The sequence below is a fragment of the Papio anubis genome, chromosome 12 (genome assembly GCF_008728515.1).
Source record: "Papio anubis isolate 15944 chromosome 12, Panubis1.0, whole genome shotgun sequence".
Taxonomy (NCBI): domain Eukaryota; kingdom Metazoa; phylum Chordata; class Mammalia; order Primates; family Cercopithecidae; genus Papio; species Papio anubis.
Window position 1 is genome coordinate 79,433,206 of NC_044987.1, and position 25,665 is coordinate 79,458,870.

The 25,665-nt window shown below is 44.8% G+C and overlaps 1 protein-coding gene across 11 annotated transcripts in view; it reads left to right on the forward strand.

The window, feature by feature from the left end:
- The window catches only part of NAV2 (neuron navigator 2), a 768,631-nt gene extending 764,313 nt beyond the window's left edge, over positions 1 to 4,318 (forward strand). For 9 of the 11 annotated variants that reach the window (XM_021926842.2, XM_021926835.2, XM_021926836.2 and 6 more), the window contains one exon: positions 850 to 1,288. In XM_021926842.2, the coding sequence (XP_021782534.2) occupies positions 850 to 975 (126 nt within the window). In that variant the 3' untranslated portion in view covers positions 976 to 1,288. Of the gene's footprint in view, positions 1 to 849 lie in introns of all 11 variants that reach the window. The other 2 variants (XM_021926846.2, XM_021926834.2) reach the window with 1 other exon arrangement.
- The last annotated feature ends 21,347 nt before the right edge of the window (positions 4,319 to 25,665 follow it).

Consider the following 25,665-nt stretch of genomic DNA (forward strand, 5'->3'; position numbering starts at 1 on the left):
AACTCTTTTCTTTAAGTTACATGGTGATGACAACAGATGACATTTATTAAGCACTTACTATATGCCAGGCCATCCCCTCTTCTAAGGGTTTAATACACATTATATCATTTTATTGCCTACTTCAACCCTATGAGAAGTGTTGCCATTCTCCCCATTCCATAGATGACGAACTGGTGGCTCAGATACCTTAGGTAACTTGCCCAGAGATTCCTGAACCACAAGCAAAGGCTCTTTGCACTCGGATGCTTTGCTTGTAACTGGCACTTCCCCTCACCTCCCTGCCAAGGCTTCCACAGGAGCTGGAGCACAGTTGGCTCCAGTCTGACCTGGCCAGAGCAAGGAAAAGAGACGGGTTTGATGCCTGTCGAAGCGGGAGGGGGTCCGTGTGCTTCAGATGTTGGTGACGCTGACGCCAAGTTCCAGGAGCCAGGACACTCAGCCACACCTTCATCCAGGCCAAGGGCTATGCCTGAAAGGTGTGCCCCTCCTAAATAAAAAATAAATATAATATGTATAGAGAGCATCATTTTGTTTTTCAGTGCTCTACATATATTAACTCAATCCACTCCATAACGTTATAGGGCAGGTACTATTATTATTCACATTTGACCAGTAAAGAAACAAGTATGAAGAGGTTAAGTAACGTGTTCAAAGTCATGCAGCTAGTAATTGGTGAAGTTGGGATTTGAACCCTGGAAGCCTGGCCCAAAGTCCATGTTCTTGTCCACCGCCTCCACTGTGGGCTGTTAACCCAGGTGAGTCTGGAGGAGGTGGCATGACCTTCTAGGGGTCCAGGGTGGGCAGCCAACTAGACAGAAAGCAGCTCATGCTTCCCCACTCTTCCCCTAGATGAACATGCTGATGAGGCTGCAGGAGGCAGCCAACTACTCCAGCCCCCAGAGCTATGACAGCGACTCCAACAGTAACAGCCATCACGATGACATCTTGGACTCCTCTTTGGAGTCCACTCTGTGACAGGGGCCCGGAGCCCAGCGCCCTCCTCTTCTCCTCGCCCCGTTCCACCTGCATCCCCAACATCATCCTGAAGTTGACTTCCTGAGCCAGCCCCCAGCCGCAGCCCTAAAGCTGCGGGAACACCTAGACCCCTCATCCTTCAGCCTCGACCTGGGTGCAGGCATCCTGGGCCAGCTGCCTGCGGACCGCTTCCTTCCACAGCGAGAACTGCACTACCTTCGGTTGTACTTTAATTATTGTTTTGCCTTGTTGCTGTGACCTCCCTAAGACACTGAAGATACTTCTCGGGAAAGGATCATCGCCGTTGAAATGAGAGACAAAAAAAAAAAAAAAAAAAAATAGAACCCACATGAAGCTCTGAAACCAAACAGCATCCTGACATAAGCTTCCCAGAGACAGAAGAGACTGGAGCAAAGTTGGAAACACAGAGAAGCACGGCTTCCCCTCAGCACAGACCCTCCAGACTGGGTTTCAGAGCCACACCACCCACCCTCCCCCACAGCCGGCCACAGGGAGAACTGGTGCTAACCAGGGTGCTTGCTTTGGTCACGTTCAACGCACTACAGAGCTACGACACAGGGAAACCTTAGGAGAAAATAAACCATGCTTTCATGTTTTTTAAATGGTGCTTTCCTTACTCGAGAGGTATTTTGCCTGTTCCAATCCAACCACCCCATTCAGGTCCATCAGCCTCTGATTAATCCGTGAGAGAGTGAAGGAGTGAGAGTGTGAGCGAGTGGATGTGGCTGTCAGTGCAGAACGGCATGCGTCTGTTTCCTTCTGATATATGAATGAATCAGGTGGTGTTTTTTTTTTGTTTTTTTGTTTTTTTCTGCAAACACTGTGTATAGTGAGACTTGTTCTACTTTGGAGAACAGATTATCTTTTGAAAATGAGGTTGAGTTTCTTCCTTTCTGATGCATTGATTTTTGAAGATTTTTTTCCCCCTTCCCCTCTTCGTCAGAATCAATCCTTTGGTGAAAGTAAGAACCGCAGGAGTTGAGTTTCGGTTTGGTCCTGCTCAGTTTTGGTTTTTAGTTGTCCATCCTCACAGTCCTACACACTCGCCTCCTCCTGCTAGGGCTGGGGGCATCTGTGTCCTTTAAAATGGATGAGGACCCAGTCCTCGACATGTGGGTGAGCCATGGACCTTGCCTTCCCTTCTCATCCTTGAGGGTTTAGAACACACATCAACACCTCCAGCGCCCCCGCCCTAGCTTCCGGTGGAGTGATGAGGTCACCCCGCAAAAGACTTGCACTTTCCTCAGAACCAACATGACGCAGCTCAACAAGGGTGAGGGTCACCCCCTCCCAGAAGCCCCGTCTGGACGAGCCTTGCCTGACCTCTTCGGTGCTGACCTTCCCAAAGTGATGCCTTACTGGTTTTGTACTAACTGTGTTCATTTTACATAAGTGTCGTGCCTGCCCGGGGTTTGTTTTTTTGTCATTGTTTCCCCCATTGAAACAAACAGGGCTAAAGAGTCATCTGTTCATTAGGAGAACTCAAGTTGCTGTGACTTTTCTCATCCGAAAGACTCATTCGTGTGGATGCGTGACCATGGGAAAAAGAAAAAAAAAAAAGATCCATTTTTTAGGTTCTTATCAGTCTCCAGCTGACAACCCAACTGGACAGGGATCTGTCTGGTACAGGAGAAGGCAAAAGCTTCTACAATCTACATGACCTTGCTGATACTTGCTCTAATAGAAACCCAGTCTGCTGTGTCTTCGACATACTGGTATTTTCGTTACAAAGTATGATACATTTTTGAGTTGTTTGTTTCTGTTTTATAAAGAGAATCTTTATTGGACACCAGTGAAGGTGTCTCTGTTTTAATGATCAGGGTTTTTATTCCATCTTTTGCATTTCTATTTCTGAAGATTTGTCTCTTGGCATCTTTTTTTAGTTTCTTACCGTAAGAGTTTGACCCGAAACTGCTCACTTCATATTGGATGACACCATGTTCTTCCTCTTTAAAAAGAAAAGGGGAATGTGTCCCACTAGTGAAAGGAAAACTTTTCAACACTGTCCCTGCTTTAATCTCAGCAAACTCAGACTATTCTGCTTAGCCTTCATTAGTCATCTGGGAATGAGTGTGTCTTGTTCTGTTTTTGTTTTTAATAAAACTTTCAAACCATATATTTAGCCTGTGACCAGGGGGGCCGAACCTTAAGATTTCTGGTAAACCTGAAGGGTGGCCCTCCTTAGACAATTTATCTCCCAGCAATGACCCTACACTCGCATACTGTGAATTTGGGAGGAGGTAAAGTTGACTTCTCCTTGTGGGCAGTTTTCCAATCACCTTGTGAGTAGACACCTGCCAATATTGTTTAAAACCTTTTTTTAATATGACATCCTCTCTTGTCATTCTCTTCTCCCCTCTCCCACAGACTTCCCTCCCACTGGGTCCAGGTTCAGAACCAAGACTTCTGTACCTGGTGCTGCCTGATTGGTAAACATTGACTTCAAGTAGCATAGCCCTTGTGTGACTCACAACTCAGTGTCCTTCCTAAAGTTTCGGGAAGCAGGGTTGTCTAATATGCACATTTCTTACTTTGGTCATATTTTTACTTTAGTGCCACTCACCTTTGACAAAGTGACTTTGTACTCATTTAGGGCTCTATTGGAAATGCTTCCATTTTGCCTTTTCTACAGTTAGGGCAATTTTGAAATGTATAAATTCTATGCAACATTTATGTTGAGTTACCAATGGAAGCCAAAAGTTCTCTTCCCAAACTGCCAAGAATGATACAGGCCATAAGTGAAATGGGAATACCTTTTAAGTTTCATTAGGGGTGGGGTGGGAGTGGGACAGGAACAAGACTTGCCTAGATCTTTGTTGTATCTTGGGGACGTTTACTTTGTTGTTTGATGCTTAAACTTCAAAATTCTCTGTATTCAAATTTGATTGTGGCGAATCTACTTCAAAAAGGAAAAATAATCCAACTTTGTGGATATTAAATGGAAGGTTTACTGTTTTGATCTAGTTGTTTCCAGTGGAGCAGTTTATGAAATATGTTCTATAAGATGTACATTTTTTCATTGTAACATAGAAATTGTAAATAATTGATTAAAGTGCTGCATTTTGATGAATTTTTTCTAGCCATTTTTAAAGAGAAAACTAGGAATTGAGTATTTTGTGTACGGTATGTTTCCATCCTCCCTCCCCTTCCTCCTCCTCTCCTCTCTCTCTCCTCACCTATTTAATTTTCATTTGTCATGAGGTTTTTGGATTTGCCAATGATCTGCTGGACATCATGCCCCATGTCATAGAGAAGAAAGCTGATGATTGTACCAGTCTTAAATTATTCATGATTCAATAAAATTGATGCTTATTTATTCAGATTAGTGGTTTGGCTTGTCTGTGCTAGAGCAAGTCCTCATAAGAGTTTAATTTCATGCGAAGAGCAAGCCAGTCTTATCTGGATGCAGCAAATGCAGGGAAAACCCAAAACCTTTGCAAACCTGTCTTGGCTAATATGCCATCCATATCCCGACTCTTCTCAGTTTCTCAGGTCTTTTGCCACTCCTGTGGAACTTGTTAGAACTGTAGAATTTCAGATCCTCTCAGACTTTATGAATCACCAGGGATCTGGTGGATCCTCAATTTCTAACAAACTCCTAGGCAATACCAGTGCTCTAGTGCCTGGACCACACATTGAGTGGCAAGCAACATCAGTGTCCAGCCAGCCCCCTAAGTCGACCCCTTGGCATGAAAAGGATTTTTTTTAATGTATTGAGTGCCTACTAATTTCCAAATGCTTTCCCAAATAATATAATGCAAAATGATGCCAGAGAGGTATTCTTACTCCCATTTTACAAGTAAAAAAACGGAAAATGATGTGCCAAGGAACCTATAGCCAAGAAGTGAGTTGGAGTTTCAGCCCCATCTTCTGACAGTCCTGCCTTGCTGGGCTGCCTTCTAATCTTGGGGGCCTCCTGCCACATCGCAGCTCACATCCATAACAGACATAGGCAGTGGGAGATGACCTTACATCTCAGCATTCACTTTAAATAGCAACAACAAAAAAGGCGCGGTTTGGAGTCCTGTGGGTTCGCAGTGAAATTGATCCCACATGGTTGGCTCAACTGCTCACGACATGAAGTGTCTCACTCTTAACATACAACAGTGGCCCAACCAGGGAGGAGGTAAAGAATCCAGATATTTAGCATAGGCAGTTTTAATCCCTGTCAAAAAAATAATACAGGAGGGGTAGTACAATGTTTTGACAACTAGATGTCCTGAATTCCAAAATTCCACATCAAACTTTCTATCCCATTGCTCCATGATATATTCTGAGGTTACCTAGGAAGTATGACCAGCATACATAAAGGGCATGGTGGACAGATGGCTTTTTAAAGAGAAGGGAAGAGCCAGGTGTGGTGGCGCACGCCTGTATTCCCAACACTGTGGGAGGCCAAGGCAGGTGGATTACCTGAGCCCAGGAGTTTGAGACCAGCCTGGGCAACATGACGAAACCCCGTCTCTACAAAAAATACTAAAAATTAGCCGGCATGGTGGCACGTACCTGTAGTCCCAGCTACTCAGGAGGCCGAGGCACGAGAATCACTTGAACCAAGGAGGCAGAGGTTGCAGTGAGCCAAGAATCGCGTCACTGTACTCCAGCCTGGGCAACAGAGCGAGACTCTGTCAAAAAAAAAAAAAAAAGGCGGGGGGAAAGACAGGAACTGCATTTACGTACTCACTGGGTACCAGATATACAGAAAATTTCACTCTATCACATATAATTACAGCAACTCTAAGAGGTAGGTGTAATTATCTCTCTTTTACAGGTAAGAATACTGAGGCTGAGTAATGTTAAATTAATACATAGTAGAAATGGAATTCTTGGTATATCTGATTCAAAACCCATGCCTTTTCTGCTATGCTAAGCTACACTCAGCTTAGGTTGGGCTTTGATGGAGGATTACACATCCCTTCTGCATTAGCTCTTTATTGCTTGTGTAACAAATTAACCCCAAATTTGGCAGCTTACAGCAGAACATTTTCTAACAGCTTCTGTGGATCAGGGGTTCAGGTATGTCTTGTTGAGTACTGTCCCTCAGGGTTTCCCACAGAGCTGTAGTCAACGTGTCTGAAATAAAATTTGCAAGGAAAAAAAATATTTAAAAGCAAGAACTACATAAAGCATCATATTTAATGGTAAGATGTTAAATGTTTTTCCTTGCAGATTAAGAAACAGATAAAGATGTCTCTTACCACCACTGAATATTGTGGTAGAGATCCTAGTCAATACAGAGAAACAAGAAAAATAAGTTATGAGGATTGGAAAAGGAAGAAATTCAACAGTCTTTATTCACAGGTAACACTTTGTACTTAGATTATGCAATAGAATTCACTGGTAAGTTATTAGAAATAATAAGGTAACTAAGTTTTCAAAGTCAGTACACAAAAATCAGTTGAACATCTATATGCAGCCAGAAGTTTTAAATTTTTAAGAATGCCAATTTAGGCCGGGCGCAGTGGCTCAGGCCTGTAATCCCAGCACTTTGGGAGGCCAAGATGGGTGGATCATGAGGTCAGGAGATCGAGACCATCCTGGCTAACACGGTGAAACCCCGTGTCTACTAAAAAATAGAAAAAATAAGCCAGGTGTGGTGGTGGGCACCTGTAGTCCCAGCTACTTGGGAGGCTGAGGCCGAAGAATGGCATGAACCTGGGAAACAGAGCTTGCAGTGAGCTGAGATCTCACCACTGCACTCCAGCCTGGGTGACAGAGCGAGACTCCATCTCAAAAAAAAAAAAAACAACAAAACCAATTTAAGAGTGAAAATATCAAATACCTCAGAATAAATGCAATATAAAGTGTGCAAGACTTCTATAAAGAAATCTATTAACCATTGTTGAGAGAAATTAAACCCCAAATAAAAGTAGGAAAATATTACGCTTATGAGTTAGAATACATGTTGTGAACACATCAATCCCTGCAAGATGGACTATAGATTTGATGCAATCTCATCTAAAAGCTCAACAGGGTTTTTATGGAATTGACAAAATGATTCTAAAACTTACATGGAAGTGCAACAGGTGAAGCACAGCCAATGAAGAAGAACAAGAAGAGACAAATTTTTCTACCAAAAATCAAGACTTGTTATAAAGGTCATTAAGACCTTATGGTATTGGTATAAGAATTGACAAATAGTTAAAAAGAACAGGATAGACATCCCTGAAGTAAACCCAACACACACTTGCTTTGCTATATGGAATCACGAATAATGTCTCAGAAGCAAAGAAAATGTGACAAAGAACACATGACAATGGGATCCACTGGTTTTTACTCCAAAGCTGAAGGTTGGACTGACCTCTTAAAGGTTAGTGTAATTAAGGCACCAGCTCAGGAAAGACATTTTGTGTTAGAGCACTGTCATCTAGGAAACAGTATAAATTTTCAACTGTCAGCCATTATTTGTTGTTTGTTGGTTTTTGTTTTTGAGACTGGGTCTTACTCTGTCACCCAGGCTTGAGTGCAGCGGTGTGATTATAGCTCACTGCAGCCTCCACCTCCTGGGCTCAATCGATCCTCCTGCCCCAGCCTCCTGAGTAGCTGGGACCACAGACACCACTAAACCTAGCTATTTTTTTTTTGAGATGGAGTCTCACTCTGTCACCCAGGCTGGAGTGCAGTGATGCAATCTTGGCTCACTGCAACCTCCACCTCCCAGGTTCAAATGATTCTTTTGGCTCAACCTCCCAAGTAGCTGGGATTACAGGTGCATGCCACCATACCCAGCTAAATTTTTGCATTTTTAGTAGAGATGGGGTTTTGCTATGTTGGCCAGGTTGGTCTGGACCTACTGTCCTCAAGTGATCCACCTGCCTTGGCCTCCCAAATTGCTGCGATGACAGGTGTGAGCCACCATGACTGGCCCCAGCTAATTTTTAAAAAATATTTGTGTAGAGATGGGGTCTCACTATGTTGCCCTGGCTGGTGTCAAACTCCTGGCCTCAAGTGATCCTCTAGCCTCAGCCTCCTAAAGTGCTGAGGTTACAGGTGTGAGCCACTGTGCCTGTCGTAATTTATTGTTGAATGCCCAATAGCTGGAATACATGTGTCTGGAGTATTAACAGATGGGTTGTAGCAGACATCAATAATTCCTTAATTTGGTCTGGGCCCAGTGGCTCATACCTGTAATCCCAGCACTTTGGGAGGCCGAGGCGGGCAGATCACGAGGTCAGCAGTTCAAGACCAGCCTGGCCAACATGGTGAAACCCTGTCTCTACTAAAAATACAAAAATTAGCCAGGCATGGTGGCAGTCTTCTATAATCCCAGCTACTCAGGAGGCTGAGGCAGGAGAATCGCTTGAACCCGGGAGGTGGAGTTTGCAGTGAGCCGAGACCGCACCATTGTACTCCAGCCTGGGTGACAGAGTGAGACTCTGTCTCCAAAAAAAAAAAAAAAAAAAAAACCCTTAATTTGTACCCCTTCAGCCTGACATCACCCGAATTTCCAGTGGACAACTCCTGACACGCTCACAGTGGCCCATCTCAAGCACCTGTGTCTCTCAGCTTCTCTACCTGGGACCTTTCTCCAGTGCCGCAGAAGCTTGTCCAGCCCCCGGCCAGAGCAGCCCACAAGAACTAGGGACTTAGTGGCCCAGGGGCAGCCTATGCTCAGCTTTCTCACCCTCCTGTAGGACAAGTGGGAGGCATGGGAGGCACCTTCCACCAGGTGCATTAGAGGATCTCCAATGGGACTGAACCTCACGTTGCCCACAGTCTTAATGAAGGAAACTCGATGGGAATTTCTCCCTTCCTTCTCAGGTTTTGCCTACTCCCTCCCTCAGAGCTGGAATGATGATGAGTTGAGTCAGGCACCGAGGACACAGCCCTGGGAGTCCTCTTTAAATTTTGCACCCACTGGCCTCACTTGCCTCAGGAGAGCCTAGTCCTGGGCCCTACCCTCAGCCGTGCTTCCTGGCACCACAGCACAAATGATCTGCACTCAATTCCTTTCTCAGGATCTGCTAAGACAACTCGGCAATTCCTCTTAGTTATTGTTATGGGTTAAGCTGCGTCCCCCAAAAGGCCAGGTTGAAGTCCTAAACCCCAGCACAGAATGTGGCCTTATTTAGGGCCAGAGTGGTTGCAGGTGTAATTAATTAAGATGGGGTCTCACTAGAGTAGGGTAGGCCTTTCATCTAATCTGACTAGTTTCCTCATAAGAAGACAATGTGAAGATCCAAGAGACAAATGCCATGGGAAAATGGAGGCACAGAAAGGAGTCAGGTAGAAGCAAGGATTCTACCCGAGTCTCAGAGGGAACATAGCCCTGCTGACACCCTGACTTCAGACCTCCGTCATCCAAAACCTCGAGAGAATAAGCTTCCATTGTTTGAAGTCACCTTGGGGGTGGTACTTAGTTATGGTAGCCCTAGGAAACTAGCACAGTCATTTATCCAACAGAAAAGCAGACATATGGGCCAAGAAACATAGACACAAATGTTCATAGCAGCACTATTAATAATTACAAAAACTGGAAAGAACCCACGTGTCTGCTGACAGTAGAAGGACAAATGAAATTATGATCCATCACTATCACCCCACAGTGAAAATGTGTGTGGATGAATGTTGAGTAAATGTTGAGTGAACACCGCCAGATACAAATTGATGCCAAATGTATGATTCCACGCCTATGAAGTTCACAATAGCCTTCAGGAGTGAGTGCAGGCTTAGGTCATAGAAATATAAAGGAAAGCGAGAAGGGAGGGGCAGCAGTTGGGAGGGGTGGAAAGGTGCTTTGGGGTGCTGGCACGTGTCCTTCTTCTTGACTTGGGTGGTGCTATGGTATGAGTGTTTGTATCCCTCCAAAATTCATACAGTGAAACCTAAATCCCAATGTGTTAATATAAGGAAATGGGCCCTTACGGGGTGATGGGGTCATGAGGAATCCACTGTCATCAATGAGATTAGTGCCCTTAAAAAAGAAGCCACAGAGCTAGCTAGTCCCTTCCACCGTGTGAGGACACAGAGCACAGAAGCCATCTATGAACCAGACAGCAATCCCTCACCAGACGCCAGGTCTGCTGGTGCCTTGATTATGGGCTTCCCGGCCTCCGAATCTGGAAGAAAATATTTTCTGTTGTTTAAAAGCCACCCAGTTTATGGTAGTTCTGTTATGGCATCCTTAATAGACCAAGACAGGTGGTGGTGACACAAGTGTTTGCTTTGTTGTAGACCTTTGAGCTACATGTGTTTTGTGCACCAGAAGGTTTTTAGAAAGTAAACACGACCCCAGGCTGCCCACCTGGCCACTGAACCCAGTGAAAGCTGCAGTGCAGCTGAGAAAGCTGCCCCTGAGCCCTGGCTTTGGCCTCCGCCCCATCTCTAACTCACTGCTTGAATTCTCAGCAGTAGGTCAGTTCCTGAATCCATAAATCGAGGACACTGTCTGTGTCCACCTTGACACTAACTGATGTATGAGCTTGGACAAGTTAATGCCACCCCCCATGCCTGAGTTTCCTCTTAAGTACCCACTCTGTCATGCAGGATTGAGGAAGGTGATGCATCACGTGTGCCAGACTCCATGAAACACTGACTCCATCTTCTTCATCCTCCCAGCTCTGACTGCTTGCTGGCGCAGTCTCTGCAGGAGTCAGAGGATGGAGCTGCAGAGCCTCTGAGGGCAGAATTAGGCCCAATAGGGGAGGATGCAGAGAGGCACATCAGGACCCCATACAAAGGAAAACGTCCTAAGGGCCACAGGAATAGGCTGCTTTAATGGGATACTGAGCGCCCCATCACCACTGGAGTACACACAAAGGCTGGAGAACGACCTGACCGAAGCAGCAGATGAATCCTCGCCCTGGGTGACAGGTGAGTCCAGGTGTCTTGGGAGCTTTGTTCACCTGGAAGGATTGCCTTGGGCAGAGGAGATCGTGGAAAGGGTGTTGAGGTATGGAGACCGGAGTTACTTAGCCTACCCTAGCTGCTACTCTCAGAGAAGTCCTATCCACTCTCAGGGACATAGTCTTCCTCTCTAATGAGGGCGTGGACTAGTTCAATGGTTCCTTAATGTGGCTCATCACCAGTGACACAGAACCTCCCCTATTGCTGCTGGATCAGAATATCCTGGGGTGGGGAATCAGGAATATGGTCTTCCCCCAACTCATATTCCAGGGCTGCAATTAGGGGCAGCGCTTTCCACCTCACAGTGGCCACAAGAGGGCAGCAAAGCCCAAGCAATGCCATCCTCAGGCAGGCTCTGCCTTTCTTGGTGGACCTGCAAAACAGTCAATTCATCTCTCTCTCAGTTAGGTAGAGTGTTTTTAAAAGGATTGGACCCCGGTGTGGTTGGTAGCTCACACCTATAATCCCAGCACTTTAGGAGGCCGAGGCCAGTGGATCACCTGAGGTCAGAAGTTTGAGACCGGCCTGGCCATCACGGCAAAACCCCATCTCTACTAAAAATACAAAAATTAGCCAGGTATGGTGGTGCGTGCCTATAATCCCAGCTACTGGGGAGGCTGAGGCAAGAGAATCACTTGAAGCCAGGAGGCAGAGATTGCAGTGAGCCAAGATTGGCCACTCCACTCCAGCCTAGGCGACAGAGCGAGACTCTGTCTCAAAATAAAATCAAAAGGACTCTCAGAAGGTTGAGCATACTATGTTTCCCTCTACCTCATGCTTGGAGAATGAAGCTACATTCTCTATAAAGTGGATAGGAAAAGGAATTCATGTGTGTCAGGCATCTTCTTAAGCCAAGCAGCCTGCCTTCATGAACCATGTGATCTGCATAACTATTGCGTGAGGTTGGTATCAATATCCTTTCTCTCCTGATTGGTCAAGGGACTTGGGCAAGGTCTTGCTAATGAGAGACAGAGTAAGGACTTGAACCCAGGCCCTGCTAGAAAGTATGGAGTCTTGCTCCTACACCAGCCTGCACCCCTACCAGCCACCGCTGACTATGCATTCGCATCCATGACCTCACTGGCATTCCGCCTTGGCCCTGCAGGTGAGGCCCGGAAGGTATTATTACACTTAGGAAGGGAAACTGTCTCAGAATGAACCCTGAGCTAATGATGCTGCCAGAATAAGAATCCAGGTGCTCTAACTTCCCTTCCCAGGCAACTAGGGGAGCAGTTAGGCCCACAGGCTCTGGAGTCAAATCAAGGCTCCACTGTTTGCAAGCTGCGACCCTGGGCAAATGGTGCAGCTCTCTCTGAGCTCAGCTTGCTCATCTGTAAAAGAGAAATGACAATACTGACCTGCAGTTGACGCTATAAGTGTTCTTCTCAGTGTAGGGATGGAAAGGTATGGTACCTTTCTTCACCCACCATAAGACTGACAAATGACACTCGTACAACAAAAGACAAATTGACAAGATAAAAGCGTAACAAATTTACTTAAAGTGTTATGTGACACAGGAGCTTTCAGAATAAAGACCTAAAGACTCAAGAGAAAACTGTCTATTTTTAGCCTTAGACCCCATGAAGAATGCACAGCCATGTAGAAATATGATTGGACGATTGGACAGAGAGGGTATGATCTAATGCTAATAGGCTGAGTGGGGAAACCCAGCAAGGCCTGGCTGTTCAGATTCTTCTTGGCCTCTCCATGTGGCGTTCCTTCCTCCCTGGTTTGGGGCAAGGTCCCTTCTGGAATAAGAGTCTTATTATCTGCTATCAGACAAGGTAGGTCAGAGAATTTCTTTATGGATAGCTCTTACATAGAAAGGCAGGGGAAAGTTAAAGTCATACTTCTAGGTTTTATGGCTGGCTTTGGGGAAAAGGAATTCTAGTTTTTATGGCCTGACTTGGAGGAGAAAGGTTAGCAGAAGAAAAAGGAAAAAGGAAAAAGGACAGAAAGAGACTTTGTTTATGAAACCCTTTCAGTGTCATTCAGTTCAAAGCACTCAGCATGCCAAGACACCACACTTCGGGATATCGTTTTCTGAACCCTGACATTAGCCATCCACTCTTCCTAAGTGAACTGCGATCGTTTTCACAGCTGTTTTTAAAATGTCACTGTCTTTGTTTTATGCTGCAATAACAGAATACCTGAGACTGGGTAATTTATAATGAACAGATATTTATTTCTTGTGGAGGGTGAGAAGTCTATGGTCAAGGCGCCTGAATTCTGGGAAAGGACCTTCTTGCCGTGTCATCCCATGGCAGAAGTCAGAAAGGTAAGAAAGAGAAAAAGGGGGTGAGGCGACTCAACTCATCCTTTTACAAGGGACCCACTTTTGCAAAAACTAACCCACAACCCACCCCTTCAATAACAGCATTAAGCCACCTGTGAGGGCAGAGCCACCATGACCTAATCACCTCTCCAAGGTCCCACCTCCCAACGCTGTTGCCTTGGGGATTGCATTTCCAACACACAGACTTTGAGGGACATAGTCAAGCCATACCTGTTGCCCAAATCTTGCCAGGCTGGAATTTATTTCTGGCCTCCTGTCTAGTAAGGACCAAGGTAGTTACCTGTGATGGGATTGCTGCTAGGGGACCTGGGTTTCAGTGTAGACATTTCCATGAACTTGCTGCATTACCTGTGGGGACTCACTCCCCATCTGTGGGCTCAGGACAGTCAGGTGTGAAGCAAAGGCAACGTGTCAGTGAGCCCTCCCTCACTGCTGACCCGTCCCCTCGCTTCCTTCACTTTTCTTTGCTCTGTACCCCAAGTGAGCGCTGGACCTGCCTCAGGCACCACTGCGATGGAGAACCTTTGGGTTCAGTTACACCTTCTGAGCCTCTTGGCTCTGGTCACTTTTTCAGTGGAACACTTCTTCTTCGTTTTATTTTTTTAAGAGAAAGGGGCTAGGCATAGTGGCTGACACCTGTAATCCCAGCACTTGGGGAGGCCAAAGCGAGCGGATCACCCAAGGTCAGGAGTTCCAGACCAGCCTGGCCAACACAATGAAACCCTGTCTCTACTAAAAATACAAAAAAAAAAAAAAAAATTAGCCAGACATGTTGGCAGCTACCTGTAATCCCAGCTACTTGGGAGACTGAGGCAGGAGAATCATTTGAACCTGGGAGGTGGAGCATGCAGTAAGCTGAGATCGTGCCACTGCACTCCAGCCTGGGTGACAAAGTGAGACTCCGTCTCAGAAAGAAAAGAAAAAGAGAAAGGGTCTCACTCTCTGTCACCCAGGCTTCAGTGCAATGGCCCAATCTCGGCTCACTGCAGCCTCAAAGTCCTAGGCTCAAGCCATCCTCCCACCTCAGCCTCCCAAGGTGCTGGGATTACAGGCATGAACCTCTGGGCAAAGCTTTGTGATTCTTAATACTTTTGGAACAAGGAGCCCTGCATTTTCATCTGCACCGGGCCCTGCAGATTATTACACAGTAGGTCCTGGTGTGGATTCGTGTGCCTGGGTTGTGTGCCCATTCGTTGAGCTAGGCTACGGGGATCATCAGCTACACCCAGACCACACAGACCCAGAAGCGTGGGACAGGGATGCTAAAGAAAAACTGAAGAGCGTTACCAGAAGCAGGAATGGTTGTGGCGTCGGCAAAATTGAACACATGTGCGTACAGACACCGATGTGGGAAAGTTCTGAGTATTTGAGGGAAAACCCAAAATCACGCCGTCGGAGCTCTTCCTGGCCTGGAACAGCACCGCGGCATGTGTGGCTCCGTGGAGGGCGTGGCGCACCGTGCAGCCTTACTCGCAGCGTGGAGAGTTCCAGTTCCCAAATGGCAGCGTCAGGCAAGCTGCCTCCAATCCCCCTCCCTCGGACAACCAGAAAGAAACAAACACCCAGCGCCCAGATCCACACCAGCAGCAACCCAGAGCTCGAGTCTGAGGATGAGACGGTTCCAGGGCCACAGAAAAGAGGAAAACCTCCGGGCAGATGGTGGGGGAAGGAGACCTCCAGGTTCAGGACGCCTCCGCCCACCCACATTGGGCCCGGCACCGATCCTGCGGAGTCTCTCCCCAACGCACGGTTTCTACACTGGAACGACTGAAGCTGAGGGGGTGCGCCAACTGCCCCACCTTCGCGGGTCCCCTGGCAGGAGACCTGTCCTTGCCTTACCGCCGGGGTGTGGATGTGACTGAAGGGAGCGGCATCCCTGAGCAGAGTCGGAGACAGAGAGAGGTGAGGGCACCCCCAGCCCGGAAACTCTGCCCTGCAACTCGGCCAAAGGAGACGCCGCATCGGAGTGACTGTTCCGCAGCACCATGTAGGAGGTACATTCCTCTGATGCCCTGGGCGCAAACCCCTAGCCAGCCTTCCCACACTGCCAGGATAATAACCCTTTTGAGACTTCCCCTATTTGGTACAGGCCGCACTCCCACCTTTTACTGGAGACGAAGCGAACCTGGGTTTAGGGCGCCACCTAGAGCCGAAAAAAGGAAGCGACCTGGCCGCGAAGCTTCTCTAGGCAAGGATGTCCCGTAGAAACCCGAACAAGCCAGACAGAGAAAACTGGAGTAAATAACTAATCCTTCATTGTAAAGACACAGACGTACACCCACAAAAAACACCAGCAAGCAGGAGACTATGACCTACGCAAAAGGAGAAAGCAAAAATCCAGTGACTGGCCCTAACGACATGGCGATTGGTGAATTCCCTGACCAAGAATTCAACAGAGCGGTTTCAAGGAAACTCAGCGATTTCCGAGATAGCACACAAAAGCAATTCAGAAACTTATCAAAGTTAACAAAATATTCACGTAATTTTAAAAACCAAACACATCTTGAAACTGAGACGTTCATTTGCTGAATCGCTGAAATTCATTTGCTGAAGAACTCTACAGACGCTCAACAGCAGAGGGAACCAAACAGAGAAAAGAATCAGTGAGCTTGAAGACTGGCTATTAGAAAATACAGCCAGAGGGGAAAAAAGAAGAAAATAACTGAAAGGAATAAAGACCACCAACAAGATCTACAAAAGTAACTCAAAAGACCAAATCTAAGATCTACAAAAGTAACTCAAAAGACCAAATCTAAGATCTACAAAAGTAACTCAAAAGACCAAATCTAAGAATTGTTGATGTTCAAGAGGGAGCTGAGGCCGAGCTTTTGGCTCATTCCTATAATCCCAGCACTTTGGGAGGCATAGGTGGGAGGATTGCTTGTGGCCGGGAGTTTGAGACCAGCCTGGACAACATAGCGAGACCTCATCTCTACTAAAAATTAAAAAAGTATTAGCTGGGCACACTGATGTGCACCTGTAGTCCCAGCTACTCAAGAGGCTGAGACTGGAAGACCGCTTGAGCCTGAGAGATGAAGGCTGCAGTGAGCCGTGATTGTGCCACTGCATTCCAGCATGCGTGACAGAGTGAGACCCTGTCTCAAAAAAACAAAACCAAAACAGTAGGAACTGAGCAAGAGCAAGGGGCAGAAAGCTTATTCAAAGAACTAATAATATAGTAATACCCAACCTGTCGCGGCACTCCTTTCCTGTGCCAGGCACTGTGCTAAGCAATTAATATGTACTATCTCATTTAATCCTCTCAGCGACTCTACGGCAAGAGTATTATTAATGGTGCTTCATGAAAGGAAAAACTCAAGGAAATATCTCTTCTTCCTATAGCGTGACAGCCAGCTAAGGAGTGCAAGCCACCCCCCAACCATGGGGTGAGAAGTGTCCTCTCTGTTCTCCCAGCAGTCCTGTGCTTCCCTGTTACAGAGTACCCACCACTCTGCTGTGATGGCCGTGACCCTGCGTCTCTTCCATGTGAAATGAGAGCTGGAGGCATGGCTCACTGCATGATACAGTTCTAGTCCCTAGAACAGAACTAGGCTCCTATGAGGAAATGCAATAAGGACAGCGAACAAAGAAAGAGAGAGGTAGAAGGAAGCTCAGAAGTTTAAAGGACTCAGTCTGGCAGAAAAAGAAAGAGGAGATGAGGAGGGAGTGAGATGAAGGGAAGCTGAATGCAAGGAAGTTCAGAGGGGAAACTCCACAGAATGTACATGGAAAATAAAGTTAATCAGCAGGGATGAAAAGATATCTTAAACGTCAATACCAACAGGAAAAAGACCTAACTGTATATCAAATTGAACTTTAAATAATTTAGTGGAATATAATTTTAATGGAATACAATCTTGTGCTTTGCTTTGTAAATGTGTCGATGGTCGTGGTATTGATGTAGTAATTCCAGCACTATTTTGTGACTAAGGAAGGTTATAGCAAATATATTGTTTGGGGGAATAATAATTCTCATTCACTAAGAGAGAAGGGAGGAAATATACGGAATGGGAACAAACGAAGAACACCACACTGCTGTATTCAATTAAAGATTACCAATAAGACCTTCCCTCTTGCTCCACATAGATAGAGAGAGAGATGATAGCTATAAATCTGTTCTCTGAAAGAGCATAGAAGCAACGATATTATAGTACAAATGATCGCAGCCACCACACCATGATTTCTAAACGTCATTCTCTAATTTTAAAAACCTGAACTTCTTGGAGAAGTGACTGATTCCAGGTATTTGACAGAAAAATTACAAGGCAAGCCTGAACATCTTGTATCACAAAACATGGAGGTGCTGAAAACAGACAAACAAAAACAGTGGAGAACACAGGATCCAGCTTAAAGGGGCTTCCCCGGCCAGATCCGAGAGACCTGAGCATCAAGGAGAACAATGGCGGCTATGTATCATAAGATAATTGAATAAAACAAAAATCCACAAGTCACTGTGACAAGTAAAGGCTAAAGGTGCTTCCATGCCAAACCATACTGCTCAGCCACAGGCCACTTTCTTTTGCCAGGCAGGCATAAAGAGGACCATTTGAAAAGAGTTGGCGAGTTGAAGGAAAGGCAAGGTACAGGCCTGCATAATATTACAGAGATTTCATTATGAGAGAGGAGGTGTTGCCAAATGAGAATATATTTATCTTCCTTATTATGGGTTAGACAAGGGCTTAAAAACTGGTAGCTTAATGTCCTGCTATGACTCACAGATATTTTTACTCACAAATTTAATTGGGAAATTACACTTAAATTCCAGATTTCTGGATTCTCTTAAAAACCAGGCAATCTGGTCTTCATTCCAACCTGAAAACAATCAGCTAACATGAGCAGAAATTGTCCTGTTCACTGGGGCCTGCATCATTGGGCTCACCAGAGCTCCCAGTAGTCCAGGCTCCCTTCACTAATTGTTGTCAGGCCCCTGGAGACATTATCCTTTATGACCACTAGTTTGTTTATGTTTCTGACTTACGAGCTATAAAACTGAAATAACCACTAGTTTAAACTTCACTGCCTCTGAGAATTAGTGTCTGTCATTAGGATAGAGGTGTGTGGGGGTGTGTGTGTGTGTGTGTGTGTGTGTGTGACAGCTTGATGAAATTTCATTCAACATCTACTAACAAGACAGTTGGGAGAATGATGAGATGAACTCCCACTTGTGAAGACTAGATTTGGAAGCACTGTTCCTGGACTTCACTAAAGAATTTAGGACATGAGGCCAGGTGCGGTGGCTCACGCCTATAATCCCAGCACTTTGAGAGGCCAAGGCAGGTGGATCACTTGAAATCAGGAGTTTAAGACCAGCCTGGCCAACATAGTGAAAATCCGTCTCTACTAAAAATACAAAAATTAGCCAAGTGTGGTGGCACATGCCTGTAATCCCAGCTACACAGGAAGCTGAGGCAGGAGAATAGCTTGAACCCAGGAGGCAGAAGTTGCAGTGAGCCAAGATTGCGCCACTGGACTCCAGCCTGGGTGACAGAGCGAGACTCTATCTCAAAAAAAAAAAAAAAACAAAGAATTTGGGACATCAAAAGTCTCCCTGGACTCGGAGCACCCAACCACCCCACTTGTCATGTGGACACCTCTTCTTTACCTTCCATTCCATGTGAACTTGGGCAGGGGGGTAATAATTGAAACAGGAGGGGAAGGAGATACAACTGGAATTAGAATGTTCCCTATGGGAAAGGAGTCAAGTTTTCCAAAAAGTTGATGGAAGGCTTCAAGCTGGTTAATGCCTTAAGAAGGCTCTTTTGAAAGGGGGCCAAATATAATGATGGGATGGGTTTGAGGAGCAAAATTGGCTAATTGTGTAAAGAATTTGTCTTAGATGTCTCAGAAGAGGCATCTGGTGGTTGTTTATGCAACAGCCACCCTACCCTTTTGACTAATAGTACCCCAGGTTTGTTCAAGCATCAGTGTGCCCAGCGACAAAGAATCCGTGATTGGTCTGATTATGGTAGCTCCATAGCTTGTGATTAATCTATACATGGCAAGAATCCAGTTGTGTCCAATGAGAGACATAAGGAGGATTCTGGGAAGGACTTTCCTCCAAAATAAAAGAGATTCATGCAAGAAGTTCCCTTTGCCATTGTCCCTTTTGCTTCCCATTTTGGATGCTGTCATATGAAGAAGTGATGGTTGGAGCTGCAGCAGCCACCTTGCCACCACAAAGCAACCAGCTCCAAAGCCAAAATGCCAAGGAAGGTTGAGTAGGAGAATATAGGAACAAGGCAGTATGGGAAACATGACCTGGTCCATTTTCACTCCTCCATTCATGCCTATAGAGAGGTGGCAGTATCCTATTAAGAAATGGGGTCCCAGATTCCAGAGTGGTCATGAGCAAAGAAGTTAGTGGTGGCTCTCAGGGCGGTTGGTAGTGGTAGGAGAACTATTATGGCTCCAAGGAATATTGGCAAGCAGAAAACTTGGAAAGAACGTAAAAAGAAAACCTTTCTTTTCCCAGTGGGAACTGACCTTGAAAGGTGGTAGGGGCTGATTATGAGAGGTTGTAACAAAGCACAAAATCAGTCTCTACAGTAATGAGCATGGAATGGTCTACCTGCAGAATATGATAAGCTATGTCACAGAACCTGAGTTGCAGTCATGATCCCGTGATGAAGACACAATGCCACCAACTATAGGCCTTCGCATCCTATGTGAGCTACTTGGTGACAGGTGGGTCTATGTTCGTTTCTCCTCCTATTTCAAGATAAGGTTGGGTGCCGTGGCTCGTGCCTGTAATCCCAGCACTTTGGGAGGCCGAGGCAGGTAGATCACCTGAGGTCAGGTGTTCAAGACCAGCCTGGCCAACATGGTAAAACCCTGTCTTTACCAGAAATACAAAAATTAGCTGGGCATGGTGGCAGACGCCTGTAATTCTAGCTACTCAGGAGGCTGAGGCAGGAGAATCACTTGAACCAGGGAGGCAGAGGTGGCAGTGAGCTGAGATTGCGCCACTGCCCTCCAGCCTGGGTGACAGAGGAAGACTCCATCTCAAAATAAATAAATAAATAAATAAATAAATAAATAAATGTGGGAACTTCTTCAATGCTAATTGATGGATCAAAATATGGTCATGGAGTGCCAATTAAACAATCTGATCTATTTTTCTCCCTGTCTTGGACCACTACCAATATGCTACTATTTTATTTATGGAGACACTGAGGTCTAAAAAGTTACGTAACTCAGACAAGGCATACACAGCAGTGAATGACAGACCTAAGATGTGAACTAAGACGTTTCTGTCATCTTCTCTCATATAACAACTGCCTCTTTGACAATACCTTTCAACTTACAAGTTAGTCCAAAATCAAAGAAGTTTGGATCCAACTGCCTCCTGCTGCTCTTCTCAGTCAGGTCACATGAATCTTCGTCATGGAAGTATTAATAGGCAGTGCTTTAACTGACTTCGATAACATGACTTGAACACAGTGGATTCTTAATGAATGACTTGTGGGTGTAACTCAGACTAAATTGCCAAAAATTGAGGCACAATAGAAGGACAGAGTAGGGATGGTTTTTTTGTTTTTTTGTTTTTCCAAATCATGCCCTTCTTTTTGTACTTCAAGTATTTCCTGAATACCTAAGTGCCATCTACCATAAAGCAGCTCACTGTTAGCGGTGGCATAGACTAGAAAGTGCAGAGCCTCTGGAGCAAGACTGCTTAGGTCTGAAGCTCTGCTTGCCAGTTGCCAGTTGTGTGACCTCCTGCAAGCAAACGCCTCAACACTTTGTGCCTCTGTTTTACAGTCAGTATAAATAAATATATTAAATAGAACCTACCCTGTAGGATTGTTATGAGGAATAACGTGGAAAGTAAATACATGTAGTTTGTGTAGACTAGTACCTAGTATGCAGTAAATGTTATGTAAATGTTATTATTCTGTCTACTTGTAACTTGGCCTTGAGTAAGAGAGTCCCATCTTCGCATTCCAGTCCCCTTCTCCAGACTGGAATCCAAAGCCCAGGGTTTATCTCCCCTCTGCTCTCCTTTACCAAAACCCACTTCTTCTTCCTCCCACATCCCCTCTGCAAGGAAATATCATTTTTCCCAAATGCCCTCTTGCTTTTTGCCCCCATTCAGTGCCTATCCCCAAGTCCACCCCAAGGTCCATGTCCCCTGAGAAGGCTTCTCCCCCTAGGTCACTTCTACCCCTTGTCTTTTGCCTAAGCTCCAAATTGCACACTGTTACCGCCCGGTCCTGCCTGCCTGTTGGCTGGCCTGTTCTGTGTGGCTGCCAACACACGGACTTTGTGTCAAAGACCGTGCATCACATCACACAGACTTTCAGCCACAGCATGGAGCGCAAGGGATGGGAGTATATCTTATGCATTTTCCTGCACCCCCTCCCATATGCATGCACACACACACTATCATACCTGTGTATGTAATCAGTGCTCCGTGGAAACTGCTGGATGTCTGACTACACCATCCACTCACTCACTTCTCTTCTCATTTTCGTGCCCCTACCCAGTCTGAATCACCAAACTCTGCTTCCCTACTGATTTATCTTGCATCAGCCCAGTATCTGTAGACTTAAAATAAGACAAAGGCAAAAACAAATCAAGAACTTCCCTTAACAACACGTACCTTCTCAGCCACTGTTTCATTGCTCTGCTTCCTTTTATAGCTAACCTGCTTGAAAAACTTGTCTATATTTGGCTTTCAGATTTTTTTGACTATGACCCACAGTAGGAAATATATTTTTATAAAGCAGCCCAACGCACACATACGCTATCACACAAACACACACACCCAAACACAGGCACCTGCACACACATAGTCACACAAACATACATATAAAATGGAAACAAACATTTTATAAAACATTACTCATGGAATGCAGGCTAAGACTTTTCCATTCAATTCTATACCATGTTATACTATTTAATTTTTTTTAAAAAAACTAACCTACATTTTGTCCACTTCCTTTTCTCCTATTAAACTTTTTGGCATTAAGAAATGTTTAAATATGTTAAAGGTCAAAGGGTAGTATAATCAACTTTGTTCTTACTACTTACAATCTACAAATGTTAACTGCCATATTTCCTTCAGGTGAAAACCTGGCAAAATTCAAGTCCCCTGTATGACCTCCACCTCACTCTATTTCCCTTTCTCCCTCTTTCCAGGCAAGAATTGGATGTGTATCCTGTGTGCATTCTTCACTTTTACTAAATCTTTGTATATCTACTAGATATATTTTTCCAATTTGAAAATTTTATATTTTACATTTTGGTTTTTAGTCTATTTCGAGTAAATGTTTGCATGTGATATGAGCTCAGGATCAGAAGTACACATGATTTTGAAGAGCCAGTTGTCTCAGCATCCTTGATTGAAGTGTGTGTTTTCTCTCCATTGATCAGAAATGGCTTCTCTATCAACAGCAAGCTTTCATATATATTTAGTTCTGTTTCTGGTACATTTTATGGCTCAATTCACTTCCATTTGGCTTATACCTCCATCTCACAAGGAAAACTGGTCTTGTCAGGGTCTCTAGTGACTTCTACCTAGTTAAGTAGTTTCTATTCATCTTCATTGCCATTTTAGAAATTTCAGGGGAGTTGGCATCCTGCTTTTTGAAATGTTCTCTCCTCTTTGCTTCTATGAGGACTTACTCTCCTGGTCTTCTGCCCACCTTTAGGGCAGCATCCTTTCCATCACCTTCACTAGTGCCTTCTACTGTATCCAGTCCTGGCACCAGTTCCCCCTCCTCCTCCTCTCGCTTCTTCCACCCTTCTTTATCTTTAAAAAAGTAAGTAAATAATGCATGAACACATTCCTAAAGTGGATAAATGAAGGAGGGCACAGCTATAAGAGGAAACATGAAGCATCTTTTCATCTCTGCCTCTCCCATTTCCCCACAGAGGCACTGTAGACAGCTGGAGAAATGGGGCACAGAATGGGAGATTCCTCCAGTATCCATTCTCCTCTTCATCTTCTGTAATCAAACTGCCCAGAAGGGATCTGATGTTTCCCTCCCTTGCAGTTCTGTGTAGTCCTGTGACTGAGTTCTGGCTCAGGGTTGAGAAGGGAAATTGGTATGTGTAGCTTCAAGGACATTCCCTCAAAGGAAAGGACATGCTCTTCTCCCTCTCTTTTCTCCTTTCTACTGTTGGATTCCCAGAGCCAGAGAAACCACCCAGAACCATAAAGTAGCAGCTGTGTGTTGAGGGAGAGAGGGGAGGATTGAGAAAGGCATAGACACTGATGATCTTGGAGCCACCATTCCAGTCCATACTTGTACACAGGTGATAAATGTGCAGCTTTTGTAAACTATTATCATTTGAGATTTTCTCTCATACCCAAAATATATCTAACTAAATGCTAATATATATTTTATTTTTCATAAAAAGTCCATATGTGATTTCGTGGCTTTTTTATTTTCTATTTTATTACCAACAGCATATTCCTCCATTTGCCTCACTTCTCACACTTAATTAATTCCTACAATCTGTTGATTTTACCTTTAACGTTTCAGCCTCTCTGCACCCTCATTGCCACTCCCCCTATCCAAGCTACCATAGTTTTTAACTGATGCCAACTGGTCATTCCACTTCAACTTTTGCCCATAGATAGAACTAGCTTATTCTTCAATTCATTCTCTACATAGTGTTCAGGATGATTTTTTTAAAAACACAAATCAATTTATATCAATCCATGCTTAAAACCCTTCTGTACTTTCCCATCCCATAGAGAATGAAATGTAAGTCTTTTATGGGCCCACAAAAGTCCACAGGATTTACTCTGTGTTCATCTCGTTGGATCCATTTTGGTCCAGACTATCTCTCTCTTTGACCACATTATATCTATTTCCTTTCAAGCCTTTTCCACCTCTTCCTGCCCTCCACAGACTTGGTGATAAGCAGCCTGGAACACCAATATGGTTTGGCTGTGTCCTTGCCCAAACCTTACCTTGAATTGCAATAATCCCCACATGTCAAGGGTGGGGCCAGGTGGAGATAATTGAATCATGGGGGCAGTTTCCCCCTTACTATTCTCATGGTAGTGAATAAGTCTCACAAGATCTGATAGTTTTATAAATGGGAGTTCCCCTGCAGAAGCTCTCTTGCTGCCATGTAAGACGTGACTTTGTTCCTCCTTTGCCTTCTGCCATGATTGTGAGGCCTCCCCAGCCTTGTGAAACTGTGAGTCAATTAAACCTCTTTCCTTTATAAATTACCCAGTCTTGGGTATGTCTTTATTAGCAGCGTAAGAACAGACTAATACAAACACCCTTTCTACAATACGTGCCCCACTGGCTCTTTCAGATATCTGCTAAAATGTCACCTTCTTGAAGAGGCTCCTCTGGCCAGCTTTGCATCCTACTTATTTCTCTCATAGCCCTTCTCACAATTTATAATTATGTATGCCCTTGTTAATTTACTTGATTATTTTATTCTCCTACTGGGCTGTAAGCTCCCCAAGAGAAAGGTGTCAGTTTATCTTAGGAATCACTCTATCCTCAGGAACAATAATGTATCTAGACACAGAGAAAGCATGCGATAAATACTTGCTAAAGGAAATTGCCCTGACCTAGAGTTAAGAAACTGATTCAAGTACCATCTTCACTGCCAGATGCAGTGGCTGATGCCTGTAATCCTAACACTTTGGAAGGTCGAGGTAGGCGGATCGCCCAGTGTCAGGAGTTCAAGGCCAGCCCGGTGAACATAGTAAAACCCTGTCTCTACCAAAAGTACAAAAAAATTAGCTGGGCATGGTGGTGGGCACCTGTAATCCCAGCTATTTAGGAGGCTGAGGCAGGAGAATCGCTTGAACCTGGGAGGCAGAGTGTGCAGTGGGCCGAGATCGCACCACTGCACTCCAGCCTGGACAACAGAGTGAGACTCTGTCTCAAAAAAAAAAAAAAAAAAAAAAAAATACCATCTTCACCACTAACAGGCCATGCTGTGTTAGGAAAATCAGTCAACCTATGGAACCTATATGGAACATGCAGATAATAAGACCTACCCTGATTATCCTCATGAGGTTATGAAAATCAAGTGTGATGTTGCCAGGTAAAATTTTAAAACTCTGAACAAATGTGAAGCAGGGAAATTTACTATTGAAGCAAGGGAAACTTATATGAGAACTTAGCTTACCCAGTTTTAGAGGAACCTGCTTCCTTAAATATGTGTAAGTGGAATGGGCTTCTATAAAATAGTCTGTCCAAAGCCTTATCAATCATAACCATTTATCCCTGGTCATATTCCCTGTAGCCATAGCTTTAAAGGAAGCATTTTCTTGGAATATAAACCTTGGCACTACTTATGTCATCAAACCCAGGAAATGGGTCCTTTTGACTTGAGAATGAAGAGTTTAGTGGCAGTTGCTGGTTGAAATGAAAGTTTTTGCTCAGAACAATCCAGTTCAGCTCTTTTGCCCCTTGATCTGCTTTGCTTAGTTTGTTACTGATTGCTGGGATGTTATATTTACAGAAAAGTTTAGTAAAATGTAGGGGGTGGCCTGTCCTTTCACATTGGGATGCCTATGTGGTGTAAATAATCCTCTTTCAATCACA